This window comes from Scophthalmus maximus, chromosome 18, assembly GCF_022379125.1.
Source record: "Scophthalmus maximus strain ysfricsl-2021 chromosome 18, ASM2237912v1, whole genome shotgun sequence".
Classification (NCBI taxonomy): Eukaryota; Metazoa; Chordata; class Actinopteri; order Pleuronectiformes; family Scophthalmidae; genus Scophthalmus; species Scophthalmus maximus.
In genome coordinates this window covers 17,221,963-17,238,886 of record NC_061532.1, presented here as the reverse complement: position 1 = coordinate 17,238,886, position 16,924 = coordinate 17,221,963, and the positions used below count along the sequence as shown (strand labels likewise).

Below are 16,924 nucleotides of genomic sequence, written 5' to 3'. Positions count from 1 at the left end.
ACAGCGCCAAGGACCGGGTCATTGTTGCAGGACACAGGATGTTTATCTGTGAAAATACTATGACCGCAATGAAAAATGTGCTCTTGTCTCCTCCTTTGCAGGGCGTGGAGGTGGAGCTAAGGAGCGTCCAGGCCTACTCCCTCCAGGCGGAGGGCTACCTGGTGCAGCTGGACGACAGGTTGTCCTCCCTGAGCAGCTCCGCCGGCAGGAACCTCACGGGCTTGATTGCGGAGGTGGCGCGAGCCTCCACCTGGCTCCGCGACCAGGACCACCTGCTCCGGTACACTAAAGATCCTCACTTCCGACGCATCGACGCATAACTGCATCAGACTGAAGTTTATAGGGTTTTTTGTTTCAGGGAAACCACGGGAAAGGTGAGCGGGCTGAGGGAGAAACTGGACGAGGTGAACTGGACGGTGGGAGCTGTCAACCACACCTTCAGCAATGACATCAGTGTCCACAACTTGAAGATACAGGACTTGCAGGTTCCTCAAATCTTTAAAACATGTCTAAAATGTACCCCTGGGAAGATTTTTTAAGACCACTGTCGCCTCACCATGAGGTTCACTGATGATTCGCCGCTGCCGTTGCTCAGATCCAGATCAGCAACATAACGGAGGACACCAGCAGTTTGTGGGTGACCCACGTCCACACGGAGGCGCAGCTGAGGAACGAGATGGAGATCCTCAACACCATCACGGAGGACCTGCGTCTGAAGGACTGGGAGCACTCCTTGACCCTGAAGAACCTCACCATCATCGAAGGTCAGCCAAAGAAGAGATGATTGCTTAGTGTTGACTCTTTGATTGACTGATATATCTATGTTCAAACTGGGATTAATACACTTTTGAAGATAGCAAATCAGTGGTTATTAGTTGAGGTCTATCTGTGGAGATTCTCATTCCTCCAGGTCATAGTTATCCACGAAGGTGATGAATCAGGATCAACTGGACTTGGTTGTAGTTTCGCCTCTCACCCAAGATGCTTCTTCAGTTCTAACTAAGACAACCAAGTCCAGTGGCTCCTGATTCAACACCTTAGTGGATAGGTAGAGGTATGGACTTTTTAGCTCAGATGCCTAAACTTATCCATACTATTGCTGTTTTTTCCACGGGCCTGATTTAACTGGGTCGAGCAAGTGGTGACGTTGTTGACCTGGGATGGTCTTATCTCTCCAAATCCAGCTTTATACTTCTTAGATGGTTGGATATCTTCACAATTAAGGGGATACCATGTCCGTGACCGTTTCTGTTACTTTCCAAAACCGACAGTCTTCTTTAGCTGTGGGGAGGTGAGAAAGGAGCCAGATGATGTTATCCCAGTTTTTTTAGAAGATTTTGTGTCACGTTCTCCTCGAAGGCCAGTTTTTCTTTGCTTTTTCGAATCAATTAGCTCTGCTGGAGTTTGTGCAAACTAGCATACCTGCGGCATATCAACATGGAGATCCTCAACCATATCAGCACAACAAGGTATTGTTACCTTGACATCCTGGGTAGCGGAGAAACATCTGCACCGGGGGCCACCATGACGTGAAAAGTTGAGGTTATCGTGTATGATCGGCTCAAATTCCCCCTCAGGTTGACTGAAACCTGACCCGAATGCTGGAAATTATTCATTTTCACTTCTGCTGTACATCAAGAAACTCTAGCTGCAAAAATCTAATTAATTTAGATTGTAAGATACATTTGTGAGAACATTTATCGGGGAGTACATGTGGTATGATGTGTCAAGCAGCAAATCGATCTGTGTCATGGTAATGTTTTCAATAAAACTTGAATAAGAAAACAGGAATTATATTCACCAGAAAACATGAAAAATAGAAGATGATAGACCAAGAAGGGTCTTTAGGGATAATTGCATCATGCATTTGTGCCAAATAATAATCTAATGTAGACTATGTGTGTCATGAAATTTACAAAACAAGGCACACCCATGCCAAAATTTTTTTAAAAAGTCTAACCAGAGTCAGAAAACATGCGAGCACAGCACCGGAATGTGAGAACTTGTTCTCGTACTGAATCCATTAGGTTGGACCTTCGTTCTGCAAAAAGATCATTTACAACGACTCGTCTCAGCCAATACATGTTCGCAGTGGGATCGAATGTAAGTGACGCCATCGTGCAAACATGATTTTCACACCGTGGGATTACTTCCCCCGGGGTATTTGAGCAACTCCGAATGTTCTTCCTCCGACCGGTGCGGAGCTGATTAGTCGCGACCTGGTCCGACTCTCGCTGCCAGCGTTACCAGAAAAATGACGTGCCCGGCCTCGTTAAAATCAGAATAGGTATGTCGTGATGTAATGCTGGCAGGGGAACGCTCGCCCGGGCTGATTGATGGCAACTCGAAGCGAACCGGACCCCTGATCCCGTGTCTGCTTCACATGTGGGTGGGATGCCATTTCTCCCGGGCCTGGAAACAATTGTAGGTTAAATTTAGATGCTGGGTCCAGAATTTAAAAAAACCAAAACACAGCCACTCAGCTCTGTCATTAGTTTTAGCTCTGCAGCCCGGTTGTTTGTTGTAAGCCCACAGTCACCTTCGCCAAGAAACGTTTTACATCTCCATCCATGTTTATCCTCCTCTGTTCTGCTCCCTTCTCCTCTTCTCGTGCCGCCCTTGTGTTTTCTTTTTCGTCCTCTTTAATCTTCTTCTCATTGATCATTTTCCCTTCTAATTCCTCCGGGGCCTCACACTCAACGCCCCGCACGTCACTTGTTTTATTAAATAATAAAGAAACGCGACAAGCAGTTTATAGTATCGTCTGAGGACTTTCTTTTTTTCTTTTTTTTTTGGATGGGGATGAAACGCTCCGATGTGTTGTGTCGCCTCTCCAGGTAGTAAACGACTACACGTACTAACGTCTGCTCACTAACAGATATCTCTAACTAGAGCTTAGACACTGCGACAATCGTGAGGGCATCATCAACGGATGTCTCATTATCACTGGACGGCTGTTTTTTGTCCCAATATTTTTCAGGCTGACGTTATAAATGGTTAAACTCTGAAATAATTTCACATATTCGCTGCTTCCAACTCCTGAAGCGGATCGCGTGATATGACTGAGAAGTTCAGAGCAGCTACTAAATGAACCTTTTGGTAAGATTTTAAGTTTGAAGACACACACATGAAATCATTATAAAAAAGTGGGCTCTTAATATAATCCATATTATTTTCTGATTATGTGATTGCTGTAACGTCAGTGAACTAGAAAAGCTCCATCCAGGCAGCACACACCAAGAGTTTCCAAAACTTAAATCCAAAAAGTGAAAATAATGGGGTTTTTCCAGCCATTTGTTATTACACTTCCATGACTTGTAAAAACGGATTTAAAAAACCAAGCTCTCTCTCGCTTTAAGTCTCTCACATGGGTCACGCACCCAAAAACACAAAGATTTTCGATTTCCATAACTCAACTCCGGGTGTCTTTTACTGGACCGCTTTCAAACTCCACACAAAAAAAGGATTTGAGTCTCCACGCCCAAACTATGATAAAATAACATTCAGCACACTCGACCGAGAGTCAGCACTTCTGACCCGGGCGCCGACCAGAGCTCATTTATAAAATCTGGCCGCACCACAGCGTTTCTCCCCCGGTCGGGACAGCGCCGTCAGCTGGACACCGGAGCTGAAGTGCATCGGAGCAGCCAACACAAACAAGGCATGCTGTCCGGCCTGATGCTGTCTGGTGTTGTTTCGCCGTCTCCCATCGCTCGTCTTGTACTTCCATCCCAGCCAGTTTTTGTTTGTCTGTCATTTCAAGTCGAGAGTCTTGCGTTTGCTCCGGTGTGCTCACAAAGTGCAAGTTGACTTAGGGTCCCTTCTCGACTGGTGCACCCGCTCATCGACTTTTAAGGCACACTTCCTAACCTGCAGTACCTACATCAGGTTTCAGGTTATCTGTTGCCTGTGTCATTCTCACTAGTGTGAGCTCACTGCCACAGGAACTTCACCCGCAGAGTCTCCACCTTTAAAAACACAATAAGCAAAAGAAATGAACTGCCAGAAATGAGAAAAGCTCAGATTTCAAAATGTCAGAAGCCAAGGAATGACATGTTAAGTGTACGGCCCAGTAACGGTAATAAAAAAATATTGTGATATTAGGGAAATTGCATGACTATGTAACTTTGAGTCCTTGCCCTCTCTCAGTGGTATTCCCCTCTCTCTTTTCTTTTCATGGTCTGTACCATATTTCTTTTTGTTCCTCCTCCTCCTCCTCCTCCTGCGGTTTCATTACTCCCTTTTCCTGTTCTTCTTCTTCTCTGTACGTTCCCATTTTTCTCTGGTATAAGAATTTAATTGGTGTAAATCAAAAACACATTCTGCATTGGGTTTCACATCTATCTTTCAGTTTGACAGGTGGAGGTATGCTAGATAGAGAGAGAGCATGTGTGCTCCTGTCCGTGCATGTGTGAGTAGAGTTTTGTTGGCATTCAATGGTTATGTTTGATTAACTCATTCATTAAAATGTTATAATTTATGTTATTAGCTAAGTTTCCAAGAACCTATTTGTATGCGCCTTTTGAAGTATCACATTAGAAAAAGTTGATGGAAACGGCAAAATTCAGGGGAAAAAAACGTCCTCTAATTCGCAAAAAAATAGGTTTATACACTCACTTGAGGTGGGTTTTGCCATTTGCAAAGAAGAGTTGATGTGAAAATGCGAGATGGAAACAACTTTGCCAGACTTTTCTCTCAGGAGCTGGTGGAGACCAAAAACGGAGCTAAAAGAGAGCAAATATTAGACTTACATTCATCAAGTGGACACAAACATGCCTTAAAATTAACAATAATTTTACTTCATACCTAGTGGAAGTGTAAATAAGTAAATATTGCGGGAAAAAAAATTGTTTACCAAGTCATTGTTTCTGCCGCCCACAAAAGCAAAGTCCTTTAATGCACGTTAACGAAAAACTTCTCTCGTGGCAAATTAAGTGTTTTTAACACAACTGAGGCTCTTTGGCTTGAGTTGGTTGTCAACTGGAGACAATGCTGACATGTATCATAGTCGTAACGTCTAGTGTTTCATGCACCCCCCACCCATAGTCTTTAACTTTACAACCTTATGACAACATACTTCCTCGTTCTGTGCTGGATGACAACATGGTTGATATTTGGCTGTCCAGGGAGAGGTTAATGCAGTTTTTCTGTGGGAAGAGGACAGGAGGTTAAATCTCAAACTTTAGAAACTCAAAGAGTTGCATCCTTTTTTTTCAATGCACCGAGGAGCAGTGCAACTACATCATCATTGAGATTTACTTTGCGCTGTCGAGTCGAGCCAGTTATTGTGTCCAACTGTCACTGTCTTGTCAGCACTTTTGATTTTCACATTCGCTAACACAACACAAACAGAAACAAATTTGGATCAGAGGACAAAGACTTGAGTTTATTTACTGTGTTTGCCGTGTCCACACCCTCTCATTTGTGCAAGTATCTAATCAGTGAACCCTCGAGGAAATCTCTTTGTGTCTTATACCAGGAGACGACACGACTTGACCCTTGTACAGATGTGAAGACTTTTGAGCCAAGAAAACTTCAAAAGTCACGGGGGTTTTCAGTGCAGCATTGGTGACCTGCAGGTTTTGGCGAGATGACCGCTTGTTTGTTGAGAAGCCGTCGTGCTGCAGAGTGTTCGTCAGTTAGTCGTCGGATGATCCGAGCACAGCTGAGGGCCTGGAAACATTTACAGCCTCTGATGACCATTAATGTATATTTTGAGTGGCATGTTTGTTTTACTAGTGAAGGGTTCCTCAGCACAGTCAAGGCTGGCTTATTCTCACACACACACACACTCGCACAACCTCACACGCCCACATAAATGTTCCCCTTTTGGGGTCAAATTGAATATTTTGCAAAACAAACAAGAAAACACACACCATCAACCATGGGAACCAAATGGAATATGACTCTCCTGGTCTCCTGATGTTATATCCGTTTTCTTTTTAACCATTTCTCTCATTTTATTCCTCTATCAGAACGGATTTTGAACCCGTCTATAAATGATAAATATGTCCTCTTAGCCTCTTTTTGACCCCGGTATTGTCCATCTGCTCTCAAACATCCTGTATCCTCCAACAGCATAAACACTGATATTTCAGTCATTTGTCAAAGTGATGAATTCATCAACACGCTTCCTAATGCCCTGTACATTTAACATTCATGATGTTACATCACAGAGATGTGATCTCAGCTAAAAGTCAAGCTCACTCGTCCTTGAGTTACTATAGTCTTCATTTTTTAATATTTCAAACTGGATGTTGGATGGAGGGACGCCTGCGCTCCACATCAGTGTTGTGTTCTCGGGACTATCTGATGTCTTCAGGCTGATCCCGGAGGCGGGGGGTGCTGCTAGGCTCGGCTTGTTATTGTTGAAACTCTGTCAGATGAGTGAACAAGTAGGGACCCCGAGAGCCAAGAGATTAATAATGTGAAGCTCTCGAGCTAAAACAAACTTTTAACAAGGACGCCCGTTCTCCAGGACCACCAGGGTTAACTGTCTCTGAGGCGTGCAGACAGATTATTTTTTTATACTGCAAATACTTGTGAGGGCCGCTCCAGATGAGTTGTAAAAACTATAACCTGGATCATTTAAAGTGTGGACAGCTCTAAGTGAATGATATCAGGATTGGATATCCAGGCATTCTGTAAGATCTGTGTGACATAAGTAGACTTCATGAAGGGTTCCCCCAGTGTTGCTGAAGGGCAACACAGATAAGGACAATGATACCTTCTCATTTGGTGGATGGTCGACGTACATGTGTTCATGGGCCTCAGATGTTCTACCAAACCTGACTGACCAGATCTAACAAACAGAAACTATTGCATGGATTTCGTGAAGTTCATGGTCCCCAGTGGTTGAACCCTACTGACTAACGTTAACCCCTCATGTAGCCAACAGCAGATGGAAGCTGTCACTCATTGCAACTGACAAAAATTTGCTTCAGATATTCGTCGTTCCCATAAGGATGTATCCCTAATCGCTTTGTTGGTCACCTGGCGTTTATCCTTAAAGTGGCTGCACATGTGAACCAGCTCGGTCGGCGGCGGCAGCAGCAGCAGATCTGTATCTCCAAGTCGCTCCGCAGTTTCTCAGCGTCAGAAACCTGCAACTGAAGAACTTCTGAAGTATTGGAACCGCTGGACATGTGCTGGACAATAACAAGCCCTGAATTTCTAAGCATTCCCACAAGCTGCGCTGTTCAACATGTGGTTTCCATTGTAGCCAGACCTCTATCTCTCTTCCCCCCCCCCCTCTTTCTCTTTCTCTCTGTCTTTCTCTCACTTTTTTTGGCATTTTTTTCACTCGGCCTCTCCAAGTACAACAAACTTTTGGATTGAATCCTTAGACCGGTTGTAAGTTCCAGTTTGGCCCTCGTTCTGTGTGTGTGCGCTTGTGTGTGTGCGCGCGCTAATAAATGATTGATTTCATGATATTGTTCAAATATGCAGGAATTAAAGGCTCACATGTTGCTCTCTCAAACGAGTTTTTAGTACCACGAGTTCCCTTTTCAAGTGATAATCTACTTTGGCAACACCTCTGATGATAAACGCTCTTCTCATCTTGTTGTAATAACAGAGAGTCTCGGTGCGGACTGAGTTCTTTCATAATTCCACTTTTATTTAATCGCGATATGAACCCACTTGCCGCTTCCCTACAAATAAAACTCACCCTTTCCGAGTTGAAAGACCCTCTCATTGGTGTTTGGAAGAGAAAAAGCATGTTTGATTTGTTCAGCAATCACATGGACTGAATTGAATTTGAATGTGAATTTGGGCCATTTCAGTCTGATTTACTTGTTTTCGTGGGCATGTTGTAAATGTACTACTTTGGTTTGAAGCTGTAATTGAATGTGAACGGATTGAGAAGCATAACAAAGCTGCTTTTTGTTCAAATACCACTTTTAAATCATGAACCTGTAAACCTGTTCACCTCTGCAACCTTTCAACCCTAAAGGGGTTTACAGGTTATATCTTTCCAGTTTGAAAACTCAAGATGCGATAAGCAAAGGTGGCGCATAAATCTACATGTCCCAGGAGTTTGGAACTATACACGTCTTTCTGCAACGTTCTTGTTGTTTTCAAATCAACAAATCAAATCAGCAAGAAGCAAAAGTTTAACCTGTTTCTACATAAACGTGTAAATGCAGCGGCATTTGCCTTGTTTGTATCGTCCGCCGTATTCATTATGTCATCAACTCTGACTGTATTTCTGTTTTCTTCTTTCTGCAGGGCCTCCGGGACCAAAGGGAGATAAGGGTGACACTGGACAGCTGGGCCCCCCTGGCGCCCCCGGGCTGACCGGCTTGAGAGGTGGGTACAGTTAAAAAATACCATTCATTCATATTTAATAACTTGCAATATGACGTTAATTCCTGGGTCAAATGAATCAGCAGTATTCAAAGGTATATATCTGCTGCAGCTGGGATTGGTTTCCCAAATAGATGTCATCAACTAGATTAAAAAATATTTTAAAAAATAGTCTATTTCTTCATTTTAGAACTAAGTATGTAAATTCAGTTGAAACTGTTGAAATTGACTTATTGTATAGATTGGATCTGAATTGTATTCATGAGTTTAAAGATCGTTCACTGCTCTACAGCTTCTGCAGTGTCTCACTGAAATGGTTGTAAGACATCTAAGAAAGTGAGGACTGGGCGTTCTGCAGAACTACTCAAGATCTTCAACGTTTTTGTGAAGTAATGAAACGCCTCAAGGAATGTCTGATTTTCTGATTTACTCCCTCGAGTGTTTGGACTGGCATGGGGTTTTTTTGGATGCGTTTTTACAATCCTGCATGTCACAGAATTTACCTGGCCCATAACCAGCCTATGTAAAAAAAAAAAATTCTCATGCAACTAGGCTGTGGTTACAGTGACTTGAGAGATCAGAAGCCATCCATCTTTTACGCAAAAGCAGACGTTGGCTGGTGTTCTTGACGTAGCCCTGCTTTTGTGATTACCTTCAGTTACATTAATAACTCGGTGAGTAGAGAGAGACTAAAAGGTCATATATAAATCCACTTAAGAAAACAAGGCAGCAGACTTATGAAGGAGATTTATTTTCAGACGGGGTGTGGACAGGGCCAGTGGGACGCGTCATCTATCTTCGTCTTGGACGTAGTTACTTCAAAAAACCACAACAGGAACCCCTCATCCAGGGCGTACTGGCACTTCAGTACCACTGGATGACTATTTTTCATAGATTACTGTAAGATGCAAACAACAATATGGCTCCAGATGTTTTTGGGACCCCGTCCAGCTTGGTACCTCTCGATTCATCCATCCTCCCTCCTCCCCTTGTCATCATCCATTCCATATTCCGTGGCCGATAAACTCTCACATGACTTTTCCAAGAACCATTATCAGCCCAGCCCCCCCCCCCCCCCCCCCCCCCCCCCCCCCCCCCCCTTCGCTGCCATAGTTCCAGGAAAAAGTGAATGCAAAGAAATTTTAACTGAAGGGGTAAAAAAAAGAAAACTCCCATTATAAGGGAACATAAAAACATAGGAAACTGAATGGACCCCCCCCCCCCCCCCCGGGCCAAAACAAAACTATAGCTCATGTTCAGCAACCCTTGGTCTCTATGGGAAGAGGGGGTTTAATCAGTGATCTCATTGTTGATGGTCAGAAAAAAAGATTATTGACCCTCTTCTTTTGCAGAAGAAAAACAGAAAACCGAGGAAGAAAAAAAAAAAACACGACACCAGCCAGTTTATTTAGTGTTTCTGGCTCTAATGCGTTCGGTCTAATTATTTCATCCAGTGTTGCTGAGCCGACTCAACGGTGTAATCAGAGCATGTCAGAGGACGATCGCGCTTGACAAGATGTCGCTGACTTCAACAGTGCAATCAATAACTCACTGGAGTGTGCTTACCGTACACAAATGTGCCATTGTGTCGCCATGGGGTGGAAGAGTTCGCAGGAAATAATTCTCTTTTTTTTGGTTAATGAAACAAAACAAAAGATAGTGTCTGTCTTCCAGCGTGGTCAAGCTGTCAGAGATTCAGTCAATGGCAGGCGGTGGAGGAAGTGAAAGACCAACGTTAACATAATATCCAGCATCTTCATATCGTCTTTGGATTTGGTCGAGCTGTGCAGGTAGCACAGGAAGCAAGCAGCTTATTGGAAATGTGGTCATAGAGGATATATAATAACGTGACAAAATCCTTACGTTGCTTCCTGGTTGCCAAAACGGCAACTGCACTGTTTGGCAAGGGGCCGTGATCGAAGGTGTCACTCGCGTTGTCCAAGCCCCCAACTGCTCCGGAGCGCTGTTCACCTCTTTATTCAGAATGTATTAATGTTGAACGTTCATTGGCCCCCAGCAACTCACCTGTCAAGTTTGAAGTGGATGGGATAAATGGTTGTTAATATGGTGAGAGTTGGATTACATACAGACAGAGATTCCTCAAGTCATAGTGGGATGCTTTTGATCTTGAAGGCTTTGCCTTCAAGATAGTTTTCTGTTTGTTGATGATCCTGTGATTTTGTGTTTCAGGGTTTACGGGAGAAAAGGGCTTCCAGGGCCCTCGGGGAATGAAGGGGTCGGTCGGGGTCGAAGGTAATCTGGGAGAAAAAGGAGACATTGGACCTGCTGGGCCTAGAGGTATGGTGGTTTGTCTCACATTAACCAACACATTTTTATATAGTCTTATTCATAGAGTATCTACTCTGAGTCACCATTCGAACGTGCCTTGATCGCTTGAGACAAAACAAGGACGCACAGCACAGATTACTTCATATTCTGAACACATGTTGGAGGTTTCACGGGGCGACACCAGTCACTTTAAAGCGAGGCACTCGCCCAGCAGCCCGTTATTCACGAGTCAAGAAGAAGAAACATGTCTCTCTTGTCAACACTCTCACAGCTCAGACCATCTGAGACCGGACTGACTGAAGATCTCAGGCGGCCGCAAGAGATGTTGACTTTTTTTGGTTCTTTGCTAGGAATTCTTCACCACATCCAAATCTTTTCACACTTGTTGCATCACTGGCAGGTGGTGGTGTTTTTCTTTTTTGCGTTTCTAGCCATGGAAACTAAAAACTTCTCCACTAATCCATATGTTCTTGTATTTATTCCACGGGAACAGCTGCGGTCGAATCCGTTTTCAGCTGTCTCAAGAGAGGAAATATTCCACAATATACAATCGTTAGCTGTAAAACTATGAAATCATCGGAAACGCTTTTACATCAATCTTCGTAACATTACAATTTGAGCCGTGTGGGCCAACAACAACAAAAAATAAATACTCAATCTCAAGTTCCCCTTGTTACAGGATTTAAACTTGACCTGTCCAACTTTCAGCACCTGCCGATTGGTCCTCTCATCCGTCTGGTCGGGCCGTGAACCCTTTGTAGTTTTCATCACCAGCCCCTCATTTGTCAAGCTTTCATTCAAAAGAGCTCCGAATCCTAAGGGGGAAATGATCGGGAGTGGAGGAAGGGGTCCAGGGGGGAAGGTCATTTTCACCTTCACGAGATTCTCAAGCTATTTCTGTGGCTCACATGAATCACTCAACCGAGTTACGAGATGTTGATTTGTAGATCGCTCGTGCATATTTGACAGATTAAGTCGGCTAGCAATATTTATACACTGGATGAGCATTTCATATTTTCAGGACGGCTCAAATTAGCACTGTACATCATGCAACATTCAGGATTCAGATTTACCAGTAGTTTTTCCATGGCACTGTACATTTATATTCCTTTGACATGAGCATACATATTTTTCTGATATTTTTTTTTCTTTCATTCACTCATTCCCTTCTTCTCCGACACCGTCCTATGTCTACATAAACCACTGGGGTGTTGATGTTTCCTCTCTGGCATCACCGGCTGGACTGTGCCAAGGCTAACCCGAACACACACACACACACACACACACACACACACACACACGGCTCCGTGGAGGAAACCATAGCCGTGACTAACATGATAAGTCGCTACAGTCTGTCTTGTGTCAGCCTGTCACGGTGTATATGTGTACGTTTGTTTAGCCAACAGCTGTTGCCAATCGGAGTTTGGGTTTGGCTCAAGTGTCCGGTGTTGCACTTCCTCGGTCCGCATGTCGGCTCGCAGTCCTCGAGACCTCCGACCAGGAGGATCTGTTGTCTTGCGCTTTGTTGTCATGACTCAAAACCACCACCTGAACCAGTCTCCACTATTGTTTTGGTGTTTTATTAATTTAATTCTATATAGATTATGGTTTTATGTAGGTCTGCAGCTTTGCAGCGAGCTAAACGCACACATCTGTTAAAGCTTAAGACATGCAGTTTATTTTTGAGAGTTGTTTTTTTTTTTACTGGAGATGATAGAGAAACAAAAAGAGAAAAAAGATATCATACACACCAATTTGTAAAAAGAATTGTACAATAATAAGGAAACTGCAGACATCTTCCTCTATTAAGCTAGCAAGTAGATAGCAACGCTAAAGGCCTGGTCACACCAGGAAGTGGGACACGTAATTCACACATACCATATTTGGTCGTAGAAGTGTGTCGACGTAGTGACAATCTAACTGTTAACACGCTAACCGGCTGCGAACATGCTAGAGGTAGCCATAGCCAACTGTCAGTTAGCTTAATCATTAGCTTGTTCGCCAACAGGACGCTAATTTCACATAGTCTTTTCAAGAGATGTATTTGTGCCATCATTTCCTGTCTCATATATTTGGCCCGTTGAGGTTAGTGTTGATTAACGGTACAATTATGGTACGGTTAATTATGCAGAGAGCAGGTCAAAACAAAACACAACACAAATTTGGCGGGTGTTTTTTCCGAGAGAAGTGGAGATCTTTCACGGAACGTTTGGTTCGTCTTCACTCCGGCAGTTTACAACAATGTCCGTCTGTCTGTGCTTTTCCACCATCTGGGTCGTGGCGGTGGGTTTAACAAACCAGCGGAGAGTTTATAGACCTACGGGTGTGAACGGGGCCTCGGAGTGAGGCGCTCGCTCAGCTGTGAAGAGAACAGCGCTGCGAAGCTCCGTGGTTTCTTTTTATAGACGGTGGGCAGAGTGAGCCGGGGGTGTTTAAAGGTGTTTTTGGCTTTAAAGCATCATAGATCAGCTGGGTTTACTAAAGTTGGCATTTAAAGCTGGAGTAGCTATTTATTCTTCTGGCCACTTCGGGGAAGGAAACCTGCATAAACTGACAGACACGCAAATTATAAGTTGGTTATGTCACATATTTCAGCAAGCAATTCCCTATTGACACATCCAGCAGATATAGAGCAACTTTACAATTAATTTGGAAATGTTTTTGGTCATTTATTGATTTTTAGTCCAATATTTACTTGACATTTACCTATTTTTGGTTTCCAACAACCCATGGGTAAAAAAAAATCTGGTTCCTGAGCTGTAAACTTCTTTTTCATAAGCTTTTCACAAATTTTTCTCCTTGGAATTTGATATAGCGGTATAAGGTGGGTTTTCCTAGTGCGTTTCCCTTCAAATCTGATTCCTGTTACTGCTTGAAAAAAGGCTCATGAGATTGCTGGGCCTGAAAAATAGAGACATTTTTGTGGCTGTAGAACCAAAACAGTCGGCTGAAAGAGGCTAAACACCTCAGCAACGCTGCAATGTGGATCTGTCACTGTGAGCAACCACTTTCAGAATAAAAGTAAAAAAAAAAATTTAACGAGGAGCATGACTAGAAGTCTACAGCCAGATCAGTTCTTTGAGCTTTTATCAGGTTTAATATTTTACATCTGAGGTTAGTATGTTTTCGTATATGCGTCACTAAACACAAAGTACAGTTGATGGAGACGTCCTCAGTTTTGCAGGTATTTCTTCGTAAAGAAAAGTATTTGACCCAATCCTGGCATTGGATAAAACCTTACTGAAGACATAATTGTTGACACAATATTTTGTGCAAGATTGGCGCATTAGGGAAAAGTCAGGGGAATCACTGAAGTCTTCATCCTTTTGGGCACAATTTAACTTTTATGGCATTAAATTCAACGGCTGTGAAATTATAAATCAGCCTGGACTTAAAAGCTGGAGCTGAAAATGTTGATGAGCAAAGCTACGTTTAGCCTCCGCTGCCATTCAGGGCCATTAGTACAGAAATCACTTGCGGTTTTTAAATCAAAAGCATCTGTTGCGTCCTGTGGCTCAGCAGTGATGTTTTTTAGGGTTTTTATTTCCCTCCCAGTGTTATTCAGTTGAGAAGGATGTGGTCAAAGCCGAGGTGATGCAAACAGCTGAGGACGTCACCTACGGGGTGTGGCGGACATGGCGACGCATGCACTTACACATGGTAGGTAGGGCCGCGCCACCTCGGCTGGCAGCTGCCCCGTGGTCATGGATGTGAAAAACAACTCAAATTGAAGGTGGGATGGCTGCCGACTTGAAGCCGATCCTCTCAAAGCCTCATGGCAACACCAGACTTTGTGGTTGCAAGCCTGAAAATTTGCGACAAGTGGCGCTGAAACAGCCCCCCTCCTCCCTCCTGCCTCGCTTCAGAGGGATTTTGGAAGAGAATCATATTCTGAAATGAAAACATAAATGAGGAAAAAGTGGACCCAAGCGGCTGGTTGGAGGGAGGTGTCGTGCATAAACGTAACATTTTTTTTTGCAGAAAACCACAAATGGATGGATTTTTACTTGCACCGATTCAGTGGTTTTGCATCGCATTAACTTTTCCACTGTGCAAACATCGACACTGTAAAAAAAAAACCTGGACAAAAAAATCTACTTTTTAATACTTCTATCTTTTCTCTTGCTCCCATTTTCTATTTCTATCTGCAGCAGAAATGTTTACCACAATATTCAGAGGTAAAATAAGCGCAGGAAATCATGGGTGTATCCTTTTTTCTTATTTTTACACACTTTGCCCATCACACGAAGCTGCTTGTCTTAGAGGCTTTCTGCGAAGAAGATATAGAGGAGAGGAAATGGGACGAGAAACGGTCTCTTATTAAAGTTAAACCTGTCTGTGGTTGAAATGTTCTCTTCTCTGGCCTGATCCAAGTTTTGTGCTGCTGTCTCTGTGTTAAACTTCAGGATAAGTTGAGTTTTTTATAAAAAAAAAACTGTCTGTCATTGTATACTTTTATTAGTGTCGTACAAGTGTATGATTGAGTTTCCTTCATTTTTTGTAGCATGTGTGCCGTAATGATGCAAAAGGTTTCTCTGTACTTTTTTTGGTACTGTCCAGTGTAATATCAAGTTAAGTACTTACACAGTATACACATAATTCAATCAAAATATTCACCAAAGAATGAAACAAGAAGAAAACCCAACTAAAAGACACAAATTAAATCCAATGCTGGCCCTGGACATGTAAAGAAGAAAATATGACATTAAATAAAAGTAAAACAAACAACGACATATAATACCATAATCCACAAACAAGCTGTTAGATATTGAAACGTATACACCAAATTAATTGTAATCAAAATGTGCAATTAGATTGTGAGAATGCTCAGCATCTGCAGGGTCTCGTGTGTTTGCGTGAGAGTTGCATTTAAAACAATTTCTGCTCCAGTAAAGTTGGAATATTTGTTTCTCTTATGTCCGTCCTCTTCTCAGGTGACAGAGGAGAAAAGGGGCCGAAGGGGGAGAAGGGGGAACGGGGCGACCGAGGAGAGAAAACAGGTGAGAGAGCTGTTATTTGAATAAACAGTTAAAAAAAAGAAATGGTGAAGTGATGGAGTCCAGTCCACAATGCAGAGGAGCATTACTCATTCCCCCTCAGCTGCCCGCGAAAAAGTCACCGTGTTGTTCTGCCGGTTTGTCACGTAGCTGCTGGAAAATGATACACCAACATCCACCATGAGCACCTAGTGATATTAATGTAATATGGATTTGTTAAGCTGTGGGCGTCGGTGTGAGGTGAATCACTGGGTCGGGGGCTTCAGGGTATTAATTTCACTATACTATAATTCATCGAGAAACTGCACTTGTTCTATTCTAATAGTTATTATGTCGTAACAACCACAAGGCACAAATCTGAAACTTTTTAGTTCCCCCAAATAATGACGTAGTGTAAATTAATGCCGTCCCTTCATCAAGTGAATTTCCTTCGTTTATATCTACTCGTGTGCGTAACGTGAGTGAACCTAACCCGACAACACCCGCCCGCTCTCTGTCGGACGCGGACGCCAGTGATGTCACGAGGGATCTCAGCGCTACTTGTGCTTTCGCGTCACACAAATGTTTACAATTCGCACCGTTTTGCTTTACTCGAGCGCGTTACGCAAACGATACGCGCCACAACTTTTTATTAGGTAGTCTAGTCTATAACTTCGGGTCGAATTATATGAACACATATTTTTGGTTTGTAAAACAGTAAAGACTGCAAAAACTTGTAGAGAAGTTTAAACACTACGTGGCGTGAAATAGAAATAATAATAATAATAATAATAATAATAATAATAAGTGCAAGCGTCGCAGTGATTTTACTTTCCACCTCAGCAGCAACACCAGATTAGATTCATGTGTTTATTCTACACTTTAACGATGTGGATGTATATGTATAATATATATTTGATACCGTCAATAGTTTTGGTATAACTCAGGCTCATCTTTTCTGTCTGGACACTCACTGTGCAGCAACGATCCTCCTGAGACGCCGTAACATGAGCACAGACAGTATATCTGGGCGAATGATCCAAATCCTACAGTCGGCGAATACAGAATCAGAAATTTACGAGCTGATGACTTTATGGGGCCTCGTGCGTTTCTCTGATCCACTTGACGTCCTGCCGAGTTTCAAGGATCGGCGGGTCTGCTTCTCTTCTCGCCGCAATCTCACGGTTCCTCCGACACGCGGGCGACGACCACATGGGCTCTTTTTTTTTGGTGTACATCAAAGAGGTTATGGAAACCATTATATGCGCGCGGATGTCGTGTGGTGGTGAGACGGAACCCTCGTACGAAAACCACCGATCTGGAGTCAGGTAGAAGGGGGGGGGGGGGGGGGG

At 43.3% G+C, this 16,924-nt stretch overlaps 1 protein-coding gene across 1 annotated transcript in view; it reads left to right on the top strand.

Annotated features, from left to right (window-relative positions):
• Positions 1 to 16,924, top strand: part of scara5 (scavenger receptor class A, member 5 (putative)) — a 56,732-nt gene that overhangs the window by 27,861 nt on the left and 11,947 nt on the right. The window contains exons 5-10 of the mRNA XM_035618377.2: positions 102 to 280; positions 359 to 485; positions 596 to 764; positions 8,230 to 8,310; positions 10,498 to 10,605; positions 15,531 to 15,596. Of these exons, the coding sequence (XP_035474270.2) occupies positions 102 to 280; positions 359 to 485; positions 596 to 764; positions 8,230 to 8,310; positions 10,498 to 10,605; positions 15,531 to 15,596 (730 nt within the window). The remainder of the gene's footprint in view (positions 1 to 101; positions 281 to 358; positions 486 to 595; positions 765 to 8,229; positions 8,311 to 10,497; positions 10,606 to 15,530; positions 15,597 to 16,924) is intronic.